Source organism: Acartia tonsa, chromosome 11 (genome assembly GCF_053477335.1).
Source record: "Acartia tonsa isolate MP-2025a chromosome 11, ASM5347733v1, whole genome shotgun sequence".
In the NCBI taxonomy this organism is placed as follows: domain Eukaryota; kingdom Metazoa; phylum Arthropoda; class Copepoda; order Calanoida; family Acartiidae; genus Acartia; species Acartia tonsa.
Window position 1 is genome coordinate 35,292,670 of NC_137270.1, and position 22,348 is coordinate 35,315,017.

A 22,348-nucleotide genomic window follows, 5' to 3' on the forward strand; every position below is an offset into this window, starting at 1 on the left:
ATATAGGAAATGAAATACTACCCAAGGAAAAAGAAGACAAAATTTTGTAAAAAGGGAATTATAAGATTTTTAACAGTTCTAGAATTGGAAGATTTTCAATTGGTCTAGAATTAGAAATTAAATTTCAATTGTCCTATCCCTGAATAACATACCTGGTGTAGCTCTACCAGCATTACTGCGCGGGGTCATCCCATATCCGCGGGGCGTAGTGCCCCCACTCGCTCCATATCCACGGGGGGTGTTGGAGGGACCCTGGCCCGGCGTGGTGGCCACAGGGGTCATGAAGGGTGTGTTGGCCGTAGGCGTGTAAGCGTTACTGTTATATCGGCTTCCTAAATATCAAATAAGGTTAAAATAAAGAGAACTTATAATTAAATTGGGTCAATTAAACTTTGCTTTAGAGACCGTTGTCTGAAAAAAATCTCATATCTTAGTCATTGGTTGTTTTTGTGTTTATGAGAAAACGATCATTATATGGATAACGTGATTATTTATCAAGTACATTTAGAGATTTCTTAGAGATAAGTTAAATATTAGTGAACTAATTTGTAATTTTTGTCATAAACATGAAAAATCATTTCTCCATTCAGTTATATAATTCAATTGTCATTATTTTTACTCAGCAATGAATTTGTTAAGAAATTGCTGTTTTTAAATTAATGCTACCTGGAGTACCACCATACGGTGTATTGCCACCCGCCAGGCTGAGGGCTCCAGGTGTGATACCTGGCCGCCCTGTGGTTCCGCCTCCTGGCGTCGTGCCGCCTGTCAATGAACCGTACGGCGTGCGCCGGCCCATGTTCGGCGTGATGGGGATGGGCTTCATAAAGTTTTCTTTGAACCATTTGATCATGGCGTTCAGGTTGTCAAAATTCTGTCGTCTGTTAGAAAAAAAGAGATTTATATTGTCATTCTTTTTAACTTAACTATAATGTAAATATTTCATTTTATAAATCGTATGGTCTTAATTTAATTCTCCATGTAATTAAACTTAATATTAAGGATATGGAATTTATTAGTAGAAAATCCTCTTTGAAGTTGTTATTTAAATACATAAATTTTTACACAATTTATTAAGAATAAGGTACAATTGCTTGATATAAATCCTAAACAAACCCGCTAAATCTAATTTTAACTTTAGTTTTAAATTGTCATCTTAAGAGAGCTCGAAACATTGTAAATGATTAGAATGCAAACTTTAAATATGAGAAAATACATAGTACATATTTTCTCGTATTCATTCGAATCCGGTGGATAGGAACCGGTTCTCATTCATACGAAAAAACTATGTCTAGCATCGTATTATATCCAGCTTTCTACGAATATAAAAATGTACAACCATAAGATTAAAACCAGTTTTTTAGCCTGTGCTTTCGGCACCTCGGGGCTAAAAAACTGGTTTAAATCTTATAATTGTACATTCTATATCCACGGAAAGCCGTTTATAATACGATGAGAGAAATAACTATTCCTGTATGGCTTCGAAATCGATTAGTATCTGCTGAAATAAAAATCATGAAACTAATAACACTCAGTTATATTGGCCAACAAAACTAGTATTAATCTTATATTTTTTACTATCCGCGGAAGTCTGTTTAGTCTAAGAGCATGTTGTGATAAAAATCTGATTCAAAATCTCTATTCTTCCTACCTAAATCTATATCCATCCGGTGTTATTGAGATGTATTCATGACGTACTTTTTGCCTGAAAAAAAAGAAAAATTTTAAAAATAAAACCTATAAAAAAAATTGTGTATGTAACACCATAATATAACAGTAATAAAACATTCGCTCGGTAATATTAAGTTCTCCCTTTTTAGTAGCGAAGCTACTCTATAATTCAAAATGTCCGACTGTCTGAAGTGTTTTGAGGACAACGTGATTTTCTCAGCTCCTATTCAAGATAGAAGGCTGAAATTTCTTCCTAACACAATAGCATAATTAAGTTTTACACAACAATGGAGGTTGGACTGCTTTTAATTAGCTCCCCTTCTTATGAATATTGCCATCCTTGTTTGTTTGCATTTGCTGCGTGGGCTATCATTAAAAACGTAAACAGCAACAGTAAATCTTAAACTGACAGTCAAACAATACAAAGTAGATCCCTTAACAATGAATGAACTTACTTGTAAGCATAGCTAAGCATAAATTTGCCCAGGCACTCCTTGCTTGGATAAATACAATAGGGAATCTTGCTCGAGTTAGCCTCGCGCTCTTTTCTTAACCAACTTTCTGCCTCTGTCTTAGACTCAAAACTCTGTTGACAATTCAATATGTGTTTTAAGTTAGGAATAAAGTATAGCCAATATACGACAAAATCTTAAATATTTGGGGGGTAGGGTAGATAAAAAAAATTGCTTTACTAAGAAGCGATGCCCCTTAAAATTACGAAAAATCAGCTGAAATTACCATAATAATTCAGTTGTTGTTTACAGCTGGTTTTACACGAAGAAGTAAAAAATACAAATATACAATTACAATGATTGAATTAAATGAATTTAAAAAAATTAAACTGTATTAATTTGTTGTGCCATGTCTTTTAAGGACTATACCTGCAGTGTTTATTAAGATTAATATTAATAGATAAATATTATCTAAGACAAAATTAAGATATTTAATCTAATAAAAGCACGAATACAGTATAGGTCAATGGACGATAAATTAAAGAACTTCCCATTCCCCAATTACGAACACTATCCTGTTTGTAGATAAAAAAATATTCAAAGATTTTTAAGGCAAAAAAAAGATATTATTATATTAAACTTTAGGTATCAATATAGTTTACAGTCAATTACCTCCCTAGAAAATATATTGAATAATTTTGTAATTTAAATTTCATAAAAAAAATCTACGAAAAATTAAGCACACATATTCTTTCCTGATAATACTTATAACCCAGAAGCTCTCTGGCATTTGCGGCGAGCGGATTCACATGGCGGGCGATAATTTCATCCAAGTCCTCGAACTCCTCGCCCGCGATGATCAGCTGTGACCCGAGGGAGAAGTCGTTGGTCTTGCCGCGCTCCTCGACGTCAATGTGTTGGTAGACGTTATCCGTCACCTTCCAAGTCACGGTCAAGTGATCCTTACCCTTACTGCTTGGTCTAAAAATACATGATTAGTTAGTTTTTAGAACATTTTTTTTTTGATATTTCTTCACCAGGGAGGTAATATATTACTGAAAATTATTATGGTGCCATTAGTAAGCCCGCTCTCCCAAGATGCCTGGATAGTTATAGTTATAGTGATGAAAAACGATAGAAGGTGGGAATTTTCACGCCAAATTAAACATGGACAATAAAAATAATTTCCATTAACCATTTTTTAACATATACAATTTTAGTATACTTAACTAATGATGAATTTAACCCAACAATCAACAAAATAAATATTCAGACTGGCCAGCCAATTTTGAAAATAAAAAACGTACAAAACGTACACACAAAAAATACGTTACGTACATAAAAAAAGTAAAAAAACGTACAAAACGTACATTCCTAATAAAAATGATGTTTATATTTTCCTAGTTACCTATTATCAAAACATTTAAGTCTACTAGCGAAGAAACACCATAACGGACCATAGCGGACTGACAGACACAAGATATCCTATTACTTTATTAAAGAGAACTAGCGCCTACGCTCCTAAAGACCTCTAGGGGCACTTGAGAAGGGGAGGGTTGAATTCAATAACCCAATTTTTTTTATTTTAGATTTAAAAAGAAAAAGTAAAAAACATGGATAACAACATACATAAGTAGCGAAGCTCTAAAGTTTTATATAGACATCTGGAAAAATTTAACTATAAAAAATCAGTGAGCAATTAAAGTTCTTTTTTGGGGGGAGGAGGTAATTTTTTTCTAAAGTCGATTTCTCTTGGAAGGGTGGATGGTGATACTCTTCCCCAAAATAGTTATAAAACTTCCAAGAACCTATGAGAAGCTATCCTGTTAAGGAGAACCATATCGGTTCAGCGGTTAGCGAGATCCTTTGGTACAAATAAACAGACATCCTGTTATCTATAATACAAAGTAGAACGATGTCTGTCCGTCTGTCCCTTAAGATCTCGGTAACCACTGAACCGATTGGATTCTACTCTTCAGGGTATATACCTATTGGTCCTGTGGTGGTTTTAAGCTATTTTTTGGGGCCACCCCCCCAAAAAACAAAAAAAATCAACCCCCCATTTTTTTTTAGGAGATATCCTTGGTCCTTTTTTTTGTAGGAGATATCCTTAGTCCTTTGTAGAAGATTTCTTTTGTAGAAGATTTCCTTTGTGGAAGATTTCCTTTGTAAAAGATTTCCTTGGTCCTTATTTCTTTTTTTTTTACGAATTTCACCTTACACTTTTTTTGATCACCTCTTGGGGCAAAGCCCCTAGAGGCTAGGGGCGAAGCCGCTAGTTATGTACAAAGTATATCCTATTATAAGGACCAGCGACTACGCCCTTAGAGGCCTCTAGAGAAACTTGATTAAGGGGGAGTTGAATTCAAACACCCAATTTTATATTTTTTATTTAAAAATAAAAAGTAAAACACAAGGATGACAACATCCTTAAGTAGCTAAGCTCAAAAGTTATGGATGGAAATCTGGGAAAATAAATAAACTAGGCATAGAGTAGTGTCATAAAAAAAAACATTTAACTTATTCAAATAAATCACAAAACCTTTTTAAAAATATATAATAACGTGAAAATCTAGGAATAAATTCAGCCCCCCAACCAATAATCAAATCTCAATGAAACAAAGTGGAAGTATTGAGAATAAAAACTTATACAATCCCTCAAAATTACAACCATCCATCAAGAAAATGAGTAGAGAAAATCATAAAAACCTATACATCTAGGAATCGATCTAGCACTGCAACAAATAGACAAACATTAAAGAAACTTTTTGAAAATATGTAGAATGTGAATTTATCTATTTCCTGAAAATTTTAGCCATCTATCTTGAATAGGAGTCGAGAAAATCACAAAAACTTGAAAATCTAGGAATAGATCTGGTACCCCAACCAAAAGATAAATCTCAATGGAAATATGTAGGATGTGAACTTATTTAATCAAAAAAACAAGAGCTAAGAAAATCACGTTTCTCCGATGGCATAACGGACTGAGAAAGTATTTATAGAGTAGCTTCGCTAATAATTTTTCTAGTGAGAAGGGGGGGGGGTGGATTAGACCACCCCCATTTCTGTTTTCAATTTTAAAAAGAAAGAAAAAATAGGGGAAGGGTGGTTTTTTTTTCTAAGAGTGATTTCTCTTGGGAGGGTGGTTGTACCCTCTCCCAGAACCTATAAGAAGCTACCCTGTAAAGGAGAACCATATCGGTTGAGAGAGAGCCTTCGGTACAAACAAACAATTAGACAGACATACATCCTGTTATTACGTACTAAGTATATCCTATTATATAAAGTAGTAAGTTTTTTGTTTGATGCTTAAGATTTTCATTACTTCTGAACCGATTGATTTCAATTTCAGGGAAACTTCACTCAGTTACCAAGATGGTTTTAGGCTATTTTTCTACCATTTTGAATACAGGTTCTCGAAGGGATATGGAAGGACAGAGAAAATAGCCTACAACCTCTCCCAGATCATGTCGGTTCAGCAGTTAACGAGATTCTTCGCTACAGAAAAAAAAAGGATTTAGAGGATTATACATATCCTAATATATAAAGTGTTTTATGCTTTTTTGTCTGTAACGAAAGATCTAGCTAACCGCTGAACCGATATGGTTCTCCTTTACAGTAAAGCTTCTTACATACCCTGAGATGGTTTTAGGCTATTCGTTTTTAGAAATAAGTCTGGGTATGGTTTTAGGCTATTTTTCTGACATTTCATATTTCTTTGAATATATAGCCCCTAGATGCTAGGGGCGCAGCCGCTAGTAATAGGATATAGGGTTATTTTGTCTAATGCTAAAGATCTCAGAAAATACTAGTCTTTAATACAAAGTAAAACAATGTCTGTCTGTCTGAAGCTTAAGATCTTGGTAATAGCTGAACAGATTCGGTTCTACTCTTCAGGGAATATATCTACTGGTCCTGTGGTGGCTTTAGGCTATTTTCTTCGAGTGCGGAAAACCCAACCCCCCAAGAAAACAACCACCCCTTAATTTATTTTTGTAAACTAATGCAAATAAGCTGGGTGGGGCCTAAATGAAAAAAAATCATCACAATATCTTTTTTTCGTTTTTTTTACTAATTATGAACAAACGATCCTATGAAGGAGGGAACAAATCCTCTAGAGGATAGGGGCGAAGCCGCTAATCCTAGTAGTAAGTAAAAAGCTTTAAGTGTCCCACCCCCCAAGAAAATAGCTTAAAAATATTCCCTGAAGAGTAGAACCTAATAGGTTCAGTGGTAACTGAGATCTTAAGCTTCTAAAAGACAGACGGACAAACAGACAGACAGACATCATTCTACTTTGTATTATAGATAATATACTATTTTCGTAATACTTTTTATACAAATACAAATACTTTTATACTTATATTTGATTCTTATTCTTTAAAAACTGAAGATACCAAAAAATAAGACTTCTTAATCCTAAACTGAACACCATATGATATCTCGGAAAATTTACCTAAGTAGATATATAAAGAATTTGAAAAAAATTATTGTAAAATCTATTACAGGTTAGTTGCACAAAGTGCATTTAGACTTGAAATTAGTCAACTGCATATCATTTTCTGTTCAATTCTTTAAACTATATCTATAAAACACATATTTCAAATCCATAAATTTAAACTATAAGTTCTAAAAACATACATATATCACATATTTTACCTACATATTTTTGTTCTATGAAAATTTAAGATATTATTGAATTTATTTTTTATAATACACCTGTTAATTACCACAAAAGTGGTCTATTTGGAAATGTTCGTACCTAATTGATCATAGAGCAGCTGCACTGCATAAACCCTGACATATTCTAGGCATTGTAAGTATACTGAAACAATTGTAGAAACATATTTAAAACCTCATAGGATTCTTTATATATGAAAATATAAAATACACAGATTAAAATGTGAACTTATTTTATTGGGTACATATTAATAGATTCATATTATTACTAATAAATCAGCAACATAACTATGACAATAAAATAAGATTCTTTGTTCACAGTAGAAGGGAAGAGTGGGACTTGGGCCAACACAACAGGAGACCTGCAATAGTATATTCTCTAATACTACTCTTACTTCCTCTTCTTGTCCTTCTTCTTTTGCCTCCTTTCTTTCTTAGAAAGCTTGAGATTTTCTAACTCCTCCTCCAGGCTGAGCTTGTCGTGATAAAGCGCATCCTTGACCTTGAACAGTCGGTCATACGAAGCATCCTGCCATCTCTCATTCTCACGCAACCTCTTTACCTCTAATTTTAACTTATTGACTTCTAATGCACTTTCTCCTTCTTGCTGTTCACGGAGCAAGTCAAGTTGGAGCTTCATGGTCTCTACCTCCACCCGTAACCCAGTGACTTCTGCGCACTTGTCCTTGTAAAGGGACGAAATGCGGCCGGTAACCCTGCTCACCTCGCGCTCGCGCTGATAGTTGTCACGTGTCCTCCCTGACTTCATCACCTGGTGGAGCAGCCGTTCCAAACAACCATTAGACATCGGGCTTCTCCCTCCTCGCGGCATTGCGCCTGAAACTACAGAGTCCGCGCGGTTGCGGCTCAATGTCCTGTGTGATGTCCTCCGGGTGTTGCTTTTCCTGCTCGAGCTACGTGCGCGGCGCCCTCTAAACAAGCCGCGTGACTTGAGTAGACGCACCATGTATTCATCCTCCGCCCATTCTTTGGTCATGGAGAGCGGCAACGGCATGGGCAACGGGATCAGGTTACGCTGCTTCGGCCTGCGTTTGTGGATGTACGCGTGTTTGTGATGCATCACCAGCCATCCTAGCACCTGCTGAACAGCCAGCTCCGACGGGGTTTTCCCAAGTGAGCTCTTATTAAAGAACTCAGCATAGCATGCTGCAAAGCACGCTAACACGCCCTCTTGGGGAGACATAAAAGCTTTATGTAAGCTTAATGCCTGTTCCCCTATGGACTGCGTGTAGGTACGAATCTCATTGTTTAACTCACCAATGGTGTACCAATGGCGTTCGTAATCGGGGACAAATCGCATCGTTGAAAACGTGATACGATGCAGTCCACCCGAGATCGCCGCCTCAGTGAGCGTTTTGACACACGCCATGAGGGCCTCGTTCGTCTCCTCCATGAACCACCTCATGAACACGTCCACCGAGATGCACATAGGCCTGGTCTCCCTCTCCATCCAGTCTAGGGTGGCCTCAATGAACTCGTCCAATGACTCTTCCTCGGGCACTTTGAAGAGAATACGCGTTGAGGCATGCGGTGACTGCTCAATCTCAAAGTCACTGAGATGGACTCTCAGCGGCTCGTCCTCTCCTGCTCCCTGGCTGGCGTTGGCATCTCCCTGGTCCATGTCCTCGACCTCGACGCGGGCTGCCTCTACTGCCTCATCGGCCCATGCATCAGCTGATTTCGACATACTGAAATTTGAGAATTAGTCAGTATGTTTGAAAATAATATTATTAACATTTTTTACACATTTGTAAAGGTTTATATTGTTATTGGCTAAAAAAACAAGTATAGATAAATTATCGCGGCAATGTGCCTACTTGCTACAATTATGCATTTCTGGGACATATGTTTGGAAAATAAATCCCAAAAAAAAACTTTGTAAAACATTATAGATATTATGCAGTTATAAATTTAATCAATTTTTACGATATCGGAGCTGTAAGTGTTTATCGTTTAGATTCTTACATTTTGGAAACTATTGGCTGTATATGCCATAATCTATTAATAACTTTGGTAACAGAATTATTTTTCTTGATTAATACTTTTTATGTTAGTGAGAAAAATGAATTTAGATGTATCGGTGTTTAGAATTTGGATATATGCGATATTTTTTTTTTTTTTCGTCGGTATAATAAATGTTTTGACACAAAAAAACATACAATTTTTGTAAATTAATGACCCGGGTACAGAAAAAAATCTGTTTTATAAAAACTTGATAAAAACTGAATTTTTGAAAATAGCTACCTTGGAAGAATAAGCTCCAGTGGTCTTACACAGTTAAAAAGCTCAGAAACTGATACTTTAATTGAATTAAAACACATAACTTGTTAACTTTCTTTAGATCAATCCACCAATAGTATTAAAACACGACTGGCTAAAACTTTTTCCGCTTTTCGTATATATTTTCTTGAAAAAGCGCAATGCCGCGTTATTTGATATTGCGGTGTTGCGTTGTAGATATGAATTTACCGATTTCTATATGGGAATTTCCGGTAATTTCAAGGTACAGCTCTACTCGATGTAGTTTTGTTTGTTTGATAATGTCGTCTTTTGATTATAACGAATCATTTTTGTATAAGGATTTAAAGCGACTCGGAGATTAACAGAAAAATTATTTATTTTTGGTAAAAAAAGTTTATTTTCTTTAATATGGGATTTGTAAAGTATAGAAAAATATTCTAAATTGACAAATTTTTTCAAGTAACAGTTTTAATTTTTTGAAAAGAAAATTTTTGTAAAAAAAATAAAAATTTGATGATCTTGGGGATCTCTGAAACCATGGTTTCAGGAAATTTTTGAAAATGTTGTTTTTCTCTTTAGTTTTGGATAGCTCTGATGTATTCAGGGCTGATCTTTCCTGCTTGCAAAATAACCATGATTTTTCTGGGGTTTACTCCCCTCTTTGTCAAGATATCTGCAGCTTGCAGATCTCCTGGAACCCAAACCAGTTTCCTGATCTCCTTGTTCTCCAACCACTGCTTGACCATGCCTATCTCTCTGCGCAGTCTGCGCTCACCTACGTCTGTGGCACTGTGGATGCTAGTGTAAGCATCTTTGTTGTCAATGATAGCTGTTATGGGGAAATCCATCTGCTCTCCAAGTACCTCTTTCAGCGCCCATCTGGTGGCTATAGCCGCGTCAATCCCTGTGGTGAGGCTCATTGTTTCAGCTGCCAGTGTAGAGTTTGTGACTCTTTGAATCTTATTGGCTTTCCATTCCAATGGAGCACAATCTCCAGTTGTGGGATTTACCAGAAACATGATGTATCCCTGTGCACTATCTACCCCATCATTGAGATTGCCAAAGCTGGCATCTGTGAAGACCCAGATCTCAGCTTTTCCAAGATCCTTGAGATCTGAAACTCTTACTCTGGAGATATCTTTCATCTTGCCAAGAGTCTTTCTTGCAGCTTTGAGATCAGCTACCGTTCCACCCTGCATTTTTGTTGATGCTTCAATCAACTCGAATGCCAGGTCTGGTCTTGTGGCTCTCACTGTCCAGTTTATTGCGCCTGTCATTTGTCTGATCAGAGTCAGTTCTTCTGGAGTCATCTTGTCTGTGGTTTGACTGAGCCTTTTTGCTTCAATCTTGGGCACAGTGACACCTTCAACATATTTGTCTTGATCCAGGTTGATTCCATTCTCATCTTGTTTCAACATGAATCCTGTGTACATGAAGTTGTTAGTTTCAGATTTGCCTATCTTGAAAGCACTCAGTACTTTGTTCAGTACTACTTCATTGAAGAATTTGGTGCCACAATGAATGAAGTCATCCACATGAATCCCAATCAGGCCTTCCAATTCTCCTTTGTCATTTGTCAAGAAGAATAGTCCGGAGTCATAGATTGATTTCTTGAATCCTAACTTCTCCAGATTGTGTTTCACCTTCTCATACCACTTCTTACTGGCGTCTCTCAATCCATATAAACATTTTCTCAATCTCCACAACTTCTTTTGTAGCTTCGCCTCCTTTGGGGGTTTTACCAGGACTATCCTGTCTAGCTCATTTCCTTGAAGAAAAGCTGACTTGACATCACTTGCACTGATATTCCATTTGTTTGTTGCAGCAATTGCTAGAATGATTCTGAGAGTGTGCTTGTGCATTGTTGGAGATTCTTTTGGTACTTCTTGTAATTCTTGGAATCCTTTTGCTGTGAGTCTTGCTCTCAGCTCATCTCCTTTCTTGGTAACCACCCATAGTGTAGTGATATACTCTTGTCCTTCATCTTCTATCACTTCATACGTGTCAAATTCTTGTAGTTTATCCAACTCCTTTTGTTTAGCTTCTAGAGCTTCTGGAGTGTTGGTGTCATCTTTGTCAACTAGTACTGCCAATATCTCTTCATGTAGGTTCCTATCAGAGTTATCTTCTCTTTCAGTCCTCTCTACTCTTTGTTCCTCAACTTTTCTCAGCTCCAGATTCTCTACATCATCACTAATAATTTGTCCATCCTCTAGAGAAAAGTTATACCAGTTTGGATATTTCCCTGATCTTTTTCCACTGCTGATCACTTGTGCATTTTTCCATTCTCCGTCCACTTTGATTTGAACTTTTTCTGCTCTCTTCAGTATTGCAATCTGTGGTTTGCTGTTGCATTTCTTTGCTGGTCTTCCCTTTTTCTTTGTTTGATCTTGCTCAGGGTTTTCCTGTTCCATGTTGTTTTGTTCTTCAACATTTTCAGGTTCAGTTTCTGTTGCATCTCCCTCAGTTTCCTCTTCAGGGATGTTTTCACTTGTTTGTGTTTGTGATCTAGGTAGTGTGTTTTGTACAGTGACTTGGGTTTGTTGACCCTCATTGTTCTTCTCTTGTGTGATGGTCTCGGTGTTTCCAATTTTGGCACTTTCAGCCGTGGCACTTTCAGCCTTGACACTTTCAGTCTTGGTTTCTTCAGCCTTTATCTTTTCTGCCAGTTCAGCTTTGACTGGGTGTAATCTGTTTGCATGTACTTGACCAAAGTACTTTCCATGTCTGACACATATGACTTTCCCGTCTTGGTATAGTACTTTACCAGGACCTAGCCATTTATCATCCTTTTCTCTTCTGTAGTATACATAGTCACCATGATTGTATACATGTTGTGCAGTGCGAATCTTTGACCTTAATGCTTGTTTCAGCTTCTCACAGTTTTGTGATTTGATGAAAGCTGCTCTGCATTCATGCATTGCTTTGAGTTGATCTTCCAAAGCTTTGCTGTTTGTTTTGATCTCCATGGCAGTGGGAGGTTCATCAATGATGTTTGGTAAGTTAGGTTGTCTGCCATAAACAAGTTGAAAAGGTGAGAATCCATATACAGTGGACAAAGAGTTTTTGGCTATGCAAGACCATGCGACAGCGGTCTCCAGGTCCATGTTTGGAAAGTCCACCAGTACTCTTGCCAGAATACTGTCTACTAAGGCATGATTCCTTTCACACAATCCGTTACTCCAAGGACTATATGCTGCAGTAGTATGTATAATTATGTCAAGTTTACTCATTGCCTCCATCATGACAGATCCTGTGAACTCTAGTCCTTGATCTGTAATGATTTCTTTTGGTTTTTGAAAATATCTTACCCAATGAGTCATGAAAGCTTTTACTACTTCCTCAGGTGTTTTAGACTTTAATACAGTGCCTACTGTGAATCTTGTGAAACAGTCAATCATGTACAGTATGGGTATTCCTTTCCATATTTTCAAATCCATGGCTATGCACTTGTTAAAATCATTTGCCATTGGTAAGGCTACTGATGGTTTGTCTGGCAGTCGTTTTTTGAAAATACAACCTTCACAGCCATCAATGATTTTATCTATCATTTCATCAAAATGGTCCCTCCATTTTTCTGCTCCTTTGAGAAGGTCAACAAATTTGGATTTGCTTCCATGACCAAATTGTCTATGGAGCTTCTCCAGCATTTTGTATTGCTCTCTTATAGAGGCTTGCTCTAGGTCTATGAGCATGACATGTTCCATGACCATGGAATCTTCTTGGTCATCTTGTCCTAGCAGGTTAATTATGTAATGTCCTGCGCTAGTTGTGTGTAGTTTTATTGGTTTACCCTTTGCTGTAGCTGTGTCATCAATTAGATTGATTGCTATTCCCAGCTTTTTCATATGCTCTTTGGACATGAGCAAGGGAATGTCACTATCAATGACATCCACGTCTAATTCATGGATCTCATTGTTTATTATGACTGGTATTTTGTATATACCTAGTGACGTCAGAGATTGTTGGTTACCAAATGTAAATGAAGTTCTGCTGTGGTGTGGACCTGACAGCAAATGTTTTAGGTGTTTGGGAATTGCTTTCATAAAAATTTGTAACCATTTCATTCCTGTGACACTGCTTGAGCAGCAAGTGTCAAGAGCGGCGGCATTTAAAGTTTCTGCCGTGAATTTTGATAATTCATCTTTATCTGAGGTGAAAAAGATGTGTTTTTGGTTATTTTCCGCATTTTCCTTGTCCTTACTCTCTGCTTCCTCAATTTCTTTGAGAATATGTTCCGGAATGTCGTCTTCCGTGTCGGACGTTTGTCCTTCTATAACGAACGCTTGTCTGTATCTGTCCTGTCTCTGTCCGTCTTTTTTGATATTATAGGGACATTCTCTTTGTAAATGTTTGATAGATAAACACCCCCTGCATTGTAAAATGCGCCCCCTAGCGTCTTTAGGGTTTGTTTTGTCCCCTTGGTCATGAGAGTTTTGTGCTTGGTTATTTTGGTAATTGTTACTATTGTTTGCCCCGTTTGTGCGATTACTATTGTTAGGGCGATAGTTCCTATTTCTATTATTTTGGAAAGTTTTTCTCTTTGACCATGCCACGAAGGCTTCTTCATGTTGTGCCATGAAAGCATCTGAAAGTTTATCCGAGTTGTTTTCGGTTTTTAGACCAAAGACATTTGTCAGCATATCAAACATTTTATTCTTGACATTTTCATAGAGTTTTTTGTCATCAGACAAATCTACTACTGAGTTTAGCAATTCTATTTGTTGTGCAGAAAGATTAGCATTATTCATAAGGAATCCTGCTTTTATATCGCTTGATAATGTTGTCAACCCTGCATTTTCAGCTTTGGAAACTAGGTATTCAAAGTGTTTTGCATATTCTGAAAATTCTTTACCAGCTTCTCTCTTATATTCTACTATTTCCCTTAGACATTGAAATTTTAAATGCTTGGAAGGTTTGCCAATGTGTCCGTCTAAGAATTCTAATATCTTATCCACAGCGTCATCTGCAGTTCCTATTTCTTCGGGCCTATATTTTTGAAAAAGTTGCCTTTGTATATTCACACCAAAACTGGGGTGATCATTTTTAATGCCGGCTAAAAGAATTGCTCCCCTTTTAGTTTTGGGTATATCTGTGATCATGTTCCATAATACCACATTGTCTTTGTAATCCGAATAAAGCGAATAATCCGAAAGCTTTGGGGCTTCCGTTGTGACCCTCACTTCTGCCATTTTTGTGGAATCCGATGAGGTTTCGTGATTTTTGGAAATACTATTTTTATGAAATTTGTAAACTTCGCTTGCTTTCGTGGATTTTTGGTATTTAAATTTAAGTCGAAATGTGGCGTTTTGGGAACTATTCTTTTCTTTAATGTGTTTAGGATTTGTCCTACCCATTAACTTAAGCTTTGATGTTTGGAAAGAATTAAAGCTTTTATAGCGCTACTTCTAGAAATAATTTTCCTTGTATTTCGCTACTTTGGATAATATTTGATCTTGTTTGGTTATCGAACGGAATAAATAACACACAATAAATTATTTTCTTTATTATTATGTACTAGTTTGTTTGGTAAACATGAAATATTAAATTGTAAATTGAGTTTATTATATAATTTTTGGAAATACACCGGCTACTACGAGCCTAATCTAAGTATCAATATCAGCTGCTACGAGCTTACAATATTATTCTAACATCGAATAATTATATCACCAGCCAGCTACGGGCCTAACATTTTCCTTGTTTCAGTACTTCTTTTGAAAAAATTACACCAACCTCTACGGGTTTATACATTTGAGAATAAATAGCCTAATGTTCAGAGTTTATGCATTGTGGAAGTCTATGGTATCCGTAGATCTTTCTTGAAAATTCTTACTTTTTCAATTTGTAGCTCTGCTACTATTGTTAATTACCACAAAAGTGGTCTATTTGGAAATGTTCGTACCTAATTGATCATAGAGCAGCTGCACTGCATAAACCCTGACATATTCTAGGCATTGTAAGTATACTGAAACAATTGTAGAAACATATTTAAAACCTCATAGGATTCTTTATATATGAAAATATAAAATACACAGATTAAAATGTGAACTTATTTTATTGGGTACATATTAATAGATTCATATTATTACTAATAAATCAGCAACATAACTATGACAATAAAATAAGATTCTTTGTTCACAGTAGAAGGGAAGAGTGGGACTTGGGCCAACACAACAGGAGACCTGCAATAGTATATTCTCTAATACTACTCTTACTTCCTCTTCTTGTCCTTCTTCTTTTGCCTCCTTTCTTTCTTAGAAAGCTTGAGATTTTCTAACTCCTCCTCCAGGCTGAGCTTGTCGTGATAAAGCGCATCCTTGACCTTGAACAGTCGGTCATACGAAGCATCCTGCCATCTCTCATTCTCACGCAACCTCTTTACCTCTAATTTTAACTTATTGACTTCTAATGCACTTTCTCCTTCTTGCTGTTCACGGAGCAAGTCAAGTTGGAGCTTCATGGTCTCTACCTCCACCCGTAACCCAGTGACTTCTGCGCACTTGTCCTTGTAAAGGGACGAAATGCGGCCGGTAACCCTGCTCACCTTAATAATTTTTCTAGTGAGAAGGGGGGGGGGTGGATTAGACCACCCCCATTTCTGTTTTCAATTTTAAAAAGAAAGAAAAAATAGGGGAAGGGTGGTTTTTTTTTCTAAGAGTGATTTCTCTTGGGAGGGTGGTTGTACCCTCTCCCAGAACCTATAAGAAGCTACCCTGTAAAGGAGAACCATATCGGTTGAGAGAGAGCCTTCGGTACAAACAAACAATTAGACAGACATACATCCTGTTATTACGTACTAAGTATATCCTATTATATAAAGTAGTAAGTTTTTTGTTTGATGCTTAAGATTTTCATTACTTCTGAACCGATTGATTTCAATTTCAGGGAAACTTCACTCAGTTACCAAGATGGTTTTAGGCTATTTTTCTACCATTTTGAATACAGGTTCTCGAAGGGATATGGAAGGACAGAGAAAATAGCCTACAACCTCTCCCAGATCATGTCGGTTCAGCAGTTAACGAGATTCTTCGCTACAGAAAAAAAAAGGATTTAGAGGATTATACATATCCTAATATATAAAGTGTTTTATGCTTTTTTGTCTGTAACGAAAGATCTAGCTAACCGCTGAACCGATATGGTTCTCCTTTACAGTAAAGCTTCTTACATACCCTGAGATGGTTTTAGGCTATTCGTTTTTAGAAATAAGTCTGGGTATGGTTTTAGGCTATTTTTCTGACATTTCATATTTCTTTGAATATATAGCCCCTAGATGCTAGGGGCGCAGCCGCTAGTAATAGGATATAGGGTTATTTTGTCTAATGCTAAAGATCTCAGAAAATACTAGTCTTTAATACAAAGTAAAACAATGTCTGTCTGTCTGAAGCTTAAGATCTTGGTAATAGCTGAACAGATTCGGTTCTACTCTTCAGGGAATATATCTACTGGTCCTGTGGTGGCTTTAGGCTATTTTCTTCGAGTGCGGAAAACCCAACCCCCCAAGAAAACAACCACCCCTTAATTTATTTTTGTAAACTAATGCAAATAAGCTGGGTGGGGCCTAAATGAAAAAAAATCATCACAATATCTTTTTTTCGTTTTTTTTACTAATTATGAACAAACGATCCTATGAAGGAGGGAACAAATCCTCTAGAGGATAGGGGCGAAGCCGCTAATCCTAGTAGTAAGTAAAAAGCTTTAAGTGTCCCACCCCCCAAGAAAATAGCTTAAAAATATTCCCTGAAGAGTAGAACCTAATAGGTTCAGTGGTAACTGAGATCTTAAGCTTCTAAAAGACAGACGGACAAACAGACAGACAGACATCATTCTACTTTGTATTATAGATAATATACTATTTTCGTAATACTTTTTATACAAATACAAATACTTTTATACTTATATTTGATTCTTATTCTTTAAAAACTGAAGATACCAAAAAATAAGACTTCTTAATCCTAAACTGAACACCATATGATATCTCGGAAAATTTACCTAAGTAGATATATAAAGAATTTGAAAAAAATTATTGTAAAATCTATTACAGGTTAGTTGCACAAAGTGCATTTAGACTTGAAATTAGTCAACTGCATATCATTTTCTGTTCAATTCTTTAAACTATATCTATAAAACACATATTTCAAATCCATAAATTTAAACTATAAGTTCTAAAAACATACATATATCACATATTTTACCTACATATTTTTGTTCTATGAAAATTTAAGATATTATTGAATTTATTTTTTATAATACACCTATAGTTTTTGTTAAAATTTTCGTAAAAAACATACAAATTACTTTTCTGCTAATATTTGATTCTTATTATTAAAAAAAAAACGTAAAACGTACAAAAATACAAATTTCAAAATACGTTACGTACACATATCAAAATAACGTCCAGAACGTACACAGATTCGATGCGTAACGTACAAAACGTACAAAACGTACACTCTGGCCAGTCTGAATATTGTACCTGATAATAACATCTCCTTGATCCTGTTCCCTAAGCAGTTTCTCTGCCTCTTTATAGCTGATATTATGGAAGTGTGGGTGTACTATGACTCTCTTGATGTACTGTGTACCCTGTTGCTGCTTAGTCTTCTGGGCGAACTTATCTCTGTCTTTCTTCTGCAAAATTTTAAATAATTTCAAGGGAGTATATTCTGCATAAGATTTATTCTTTTTCTTCGGCTGCAATATATTGCCCCCCCCCCCCCCTAGTTTTTTCCCCCAAGGAGGGGGAAAAATGTTTACAGTATCCTTTATTTATTCATTCCCCCCACATATTTTTCTTGTTCCCCCCCCCCCCTCTCCAAGGAGAGGGAAAAAATGGAAAAACTGTTAATTTCTTAATTGTGCAGTGCAGATATTTCTAAATAAACTGAAAAAAATGGATGCTTTAAGAATGGATAATGCTTATTTACATATTAAGGCTTGATTGTAGGGACGTTTCCCTTATAATATTATACCTAATGGTCATAGGAACATTTATTCCAAAATTTAAGTGAATAGGTTTATTTTATCATAAATAATACCTATTGGTTTTTAAAATGTAAAAAAAAATCATACTTAAAAAAGACATTTAGACTTTCTGGTAATTTTTACAAAGTCGCTACGCTTGCACTCAATTCTTACAGGAATGATCATAGATCATGCCAGGTTTTGATTCAAATATACATAAATAAACGTTAGTAGCTATACGTAAGAAATGACTGACGGACAATCCATTTTAAGAATGTAGAAACGCTGCTATTATAAAATACTTACGGCAGCATGTGTGTCATAGAAATCATCCTTTTGTCTTTGAAAGTCTTCATTCTCGTCTCTGAGTGCTGAGGTTCTACTTGTACAGTTTACCCTACACACAGTTCACAATGATGACCAATACAAACTTCAAGTGTTCTAAAGCAGGGATCAAAGGGATTTACAATTTGAGGTTGAAACGTTTGGACACTCAACTTAATGAAACATACAATCAAAATTCAATAGGGAGTCACCAACGTTATTAAGCCGGTGAATAAGAAATAAATTATGAAACTTTTGAGATTAGTGTAATAAACAACCCAATGTTCCTCCCTTGTTGTAAACGCTCTATTAATCACTTGTCCTACTTGCACTTCAGGGATGTTAAGTGATAAGACAATAAGCTTATGTAATTCACAATGATGATAAACCCCATCTGTGCATTAAAATTTTGTGTTGCAAAGATTGAAGACTGTTAGTTTGAACCATACAATCAAGATTAAATAAAAGTACCAAAATATTTGGATCCAAATAAGGTGGTTTTATCCTTTAAAACCAATAAATCCGCAAATAAATAATAATGGTCATTATTGTTGACTTTTCCTGCTTTTCTCTGGCAAGATCTTGGTGATACGGACATGAATGTTTTGGTTGACCTTGACTCTGTCCTCTGGACGCAACACTGGCGTGTCTGATAATTCCTGAACATTGAAAAACAGTTAGTTTACAATAAAACAACATTCTTTAATTGTTAAGTTAATGTTTCAAGTTATCTTAAGACCAGTTTGAAATCTCACAGCCTAATTCAATAAATATATTGTTTTAGTAGCGCAATTACTTCATAATAAAGCAAGGTTCGATCTTCGAAGTTACTAAACAAAACGAGATGTTCTCATAAACTATAAAAGATAGAGTTCAAAAGTTAGAAATATTTTAGTATCGGCTCCAGAGTCCACAACTATAAAGTATTTAAGAAATTAATAACATGTGTAGTGCAGTATGGTCAGTATTTTTATTGTTTTCATCAATAAACCCAGACAAAATAGAAGATTTATTTTCAAAAAAAAAGGAAATAAAATTTTACCTGTATACTGATAAATCCGGGAATGCCATTTTCTAGAACAACCTTGACACCCATACATTTTCCAGGACAATCATTCTCAGCGTCAAAATGATTCCACACCTAGGCAAATAACAGCAATTAACTTTAGGAGTTTTTTGCTACTATGACATTGACTAAAGACATCAAAACAGATTCCGCATCTTATCCTATCATATGAAGAACTAACTCTTTTTCTTTATCCGTTAAGATATCGCTAACAACTGATTTGTTTTTTATTTTTTTCCTAAGAGTACTCTTTATTTTATTAATTTTTACCCCTCCCACTTATTTTTCTAGATCTTTAATAATTTTTCTTCCCCCCTCCCTTTTAGCATGGGATTCCTTGCATAATATACCCCCACATAACAACAGCTTACCTCAGTAAGCTCAGGGAAGTCGTCTCTCCCGCAGAACTGGCACACAAACATTCCAGTTTGATCATTCCTCTGGGGCTGCGCACTGTCCATCTCCTCGGGCTTGGGCTGGATGTAAAAGAAACCTAAACAAACATTATTTTTTAATTCGGATTGCATTGATATTTCTTATAGTATTAAAAACCTTTATTTAGAACTCTAAGGGATAAGACAATTAAGGATAAATTGATGCTAACATCCAATTATGATTAACAAAAATGTAGTTCCATTATTTCTTATAAAATTTTGCAACACAATCAATATGTTTTAAAATATATTTGGGGAATATGTGTTCTGTTCCATGTTATAATATAATCTATCGTTGCGATGGAAGGTTAAAAAGCTTGTAATTTTAGCACAAGGAATAAACGTCGACAGACGTTCGAATAAAATATGCTTCTGTGACGTCATTAGTTATCAGGGTTTGGGTTCTGGATCCGGAGCCGCAACATTTTTGGTGGAGCCGGAGCCGGATCCGTATTTTTCGTTAAAAACGGCTCCGGCTCCGGACTAGCTAAAAATGATTTTTTAAAGTAATATTATAATTTGGCAACGGTCTATTTCCATATAATAAACTGAAAAACTATTGTTACTTAACAAATAGACACACATTCTTCTACTTTTATATAGCTTTAATCAAATAAAAGCAAAATATTTTATATTATTTATTTTATTTTATCAAATTCAATAATGAAAAAAAATTGATATATTAATTTTAAGGTAGGAGCCGGAGCCGCATTAAAATCATACGGCTCCGACACCCTGGTTATCATAGGGGGTAATTCTTTGCTCATTCACAACAATTTAGACATAGGGGACCGTGCAAGCAAGTGGTCATTTAACCTTGGGATGGTAGATAACCGTCTTGTCCCCCAGTATATAATAACAAATAAATGTAATGAGTTTTCCAGTATGGCTTCGAAACCGATTAAAATCCGGTTCTCAGTCACACTAAAAAAATGTATCGTATCGTATTCAGTTTTCTACGAATATAAAAATGTACAAACATAACATTATAAACCTAGTTTTTTAAAGCCCGTGCCTTCGGCATCTCTGGGCTAACAATACTGGTTTTAATCTTATAACTTTTAATCTTTTACTTTTTTATATCCGCGGAAAGCTGTTTATATAAAAATCTAACCTGTGACGCGGGCCTGCATAAGTTTACCAACATAGAATGTCTCTGGTGTCTCCTTGTTTGTCATATCAAAGATGTCCTCCTCATTGGGACCATTATACGGCTCTCTCTTCTCCCCGTACATATGGTTCAACTCGTCTCTGATATCGTACAATGTGATCTAAATAATATTAAGTCAGTGATATGGACAATTTTTACAAGATAGATATTTGTGTTATTATTGCAGTAAAATATTATCAAGAAACTATACATAGATATAAACTAATAAAAATTAATATTCTTATCCAAAAACACATTATAAAGGAGGATGTGCTAAAGGACCATTTGGGCAGGGGGGGGGGGGGTTTACTCGAGAACCCTTAGAGCTAGAGGGAGCTAATTTTGGATTTAAGCTTCTATGGGGCCAAAGTTACTTTTAAAATTATCGTCGACCAAACACCCCCCCCCCAAAAAAAATTTTTTTTTTGGGGGGGGTAAAAATTTTTTTTATTGCATTTCTCGCCGAATTAGGCAATTTGGAATCATTTGAGACCATGTTATTTTTTTCAAAAAATTTTCGCCTTACAAGCAACCCTGCGGGGGGACTTAGTCATTTTTTTCAAATTCTCGTTTATGAAGGTATATCTTAAATACAGTATGCTACTCTCTTAGTTTTAAAGATAATTGGATGAAATCTTTTTGATTGTGTCACTAATTTCCCCAAGTTTTGGTATCTTTAACAGGGTTGGTTGTAAGGGGAAAAATTTTTGAAAAAAATAACATGAACTCAAATGATTCCAAATTGCCTAATTCGGCGAGAAATATAATAAAAAAAAAATTTTGGTGGCGGCGGAAAAGGCGGCGGGAGCGGCGGTCCCGCCGCCGTTTTTTTTTAAAGATACCAATAGTTGGGGTAATTAGTGACCCAGCCCAAAAGATTTCATCCAATTATCTCTAAAACTAAGAGAGTAGCATACTGTATTTAAGATATACCTTCATAAACGAGAATTTGAAAAAAAGTCCCCCCCGCAGGGTTGCTTGTTAGGGGAAAAATTTTTGAAAAAAAAACATGGTCTCAAATGATTCCAAATTGCCTAATTCGGCGAGAAATGCAATAAAAAATTTCTTTTTTGGTGGCGGCGGAAAACGGCGGCGGACGGCGGGAGCGGCGGTCCCGCCGCCGTTTTTTTTTTTAAAGATACCAAAACTTGGGGTAATTAGTGACACAATCAAAAAGATTTCATCCAATTATCTTTAAAACTAAGAGAGTAGCATACTGTATTTAAGATATACCTTAGCAGGGTTGCTTGTAAGGCGAAAAATTTTTGGAAAAAATAACATGGTCTCAAATGATTCCAAATTGCCTAATTCGGCGAGAAATGCAATAAAAAAAATTTTACCCCCCCCCCAA

The 22,348-nt window shown here is 35.9% G+C and overlaps 1 protein-coding gene across 1 annotated transcript in view; it reads right to left on the reverse strand.

Moving 5' to 3' along the window:
- The window catches only part of Spt6 (transcription elongation factor Spt6), a 54,025-nt gene that overhangs the window by 2,471 nt on the left and 29,206 nt on the right, over positions 1 to 22,348 (reverse strand). Inside the window, exons 28-38 of the mRNA XM_080175685.1 lie at positions 20,962 to 21,118; positions 19,785 to 19,906; positions 19,390 to 19,488; positions 18,908 to 19,006; positions 18,330 to 18,419; positions 17,536 to 17,690; positions 2,879 to 3,104; positions 2,127 to 2,257; positions 1,652 to 1,705; positions 667 to 881; positions 153 to 332 (exon numbers count right to left, since the gene is read on the reverse strand). Of these exons, the coding sequence (XP_080031811.1) occupies positions 153 to 332; positions 667 to 881; positions 1,652 to 1,705; positions 2,127 to 2,257; positions 2,879 to 3,104; positions 17,536 to 17,690; positions 18,330 to 18,419; positions 18,908 to 19,006; positions 19,390 to 19,488; positions 19,785 to 19,906; positions 20,962 to 21,118 (1,528 nt within the window). The remainder of the gene's footprint in view (positions 1 to 152; positions 333 to 666; positions 882 to 1,651; positions 1,706 to 2,126; positions 2,258 to 2,878; positions 3,105 to 17,535; positions 17,691 to 18,329; positions 18,420 to 18,907; positions 19,007 to 19,389; positions 19,489 to 19,784; positions 19,907 to 20,961; positions 21,119 to 22,348) is intronic.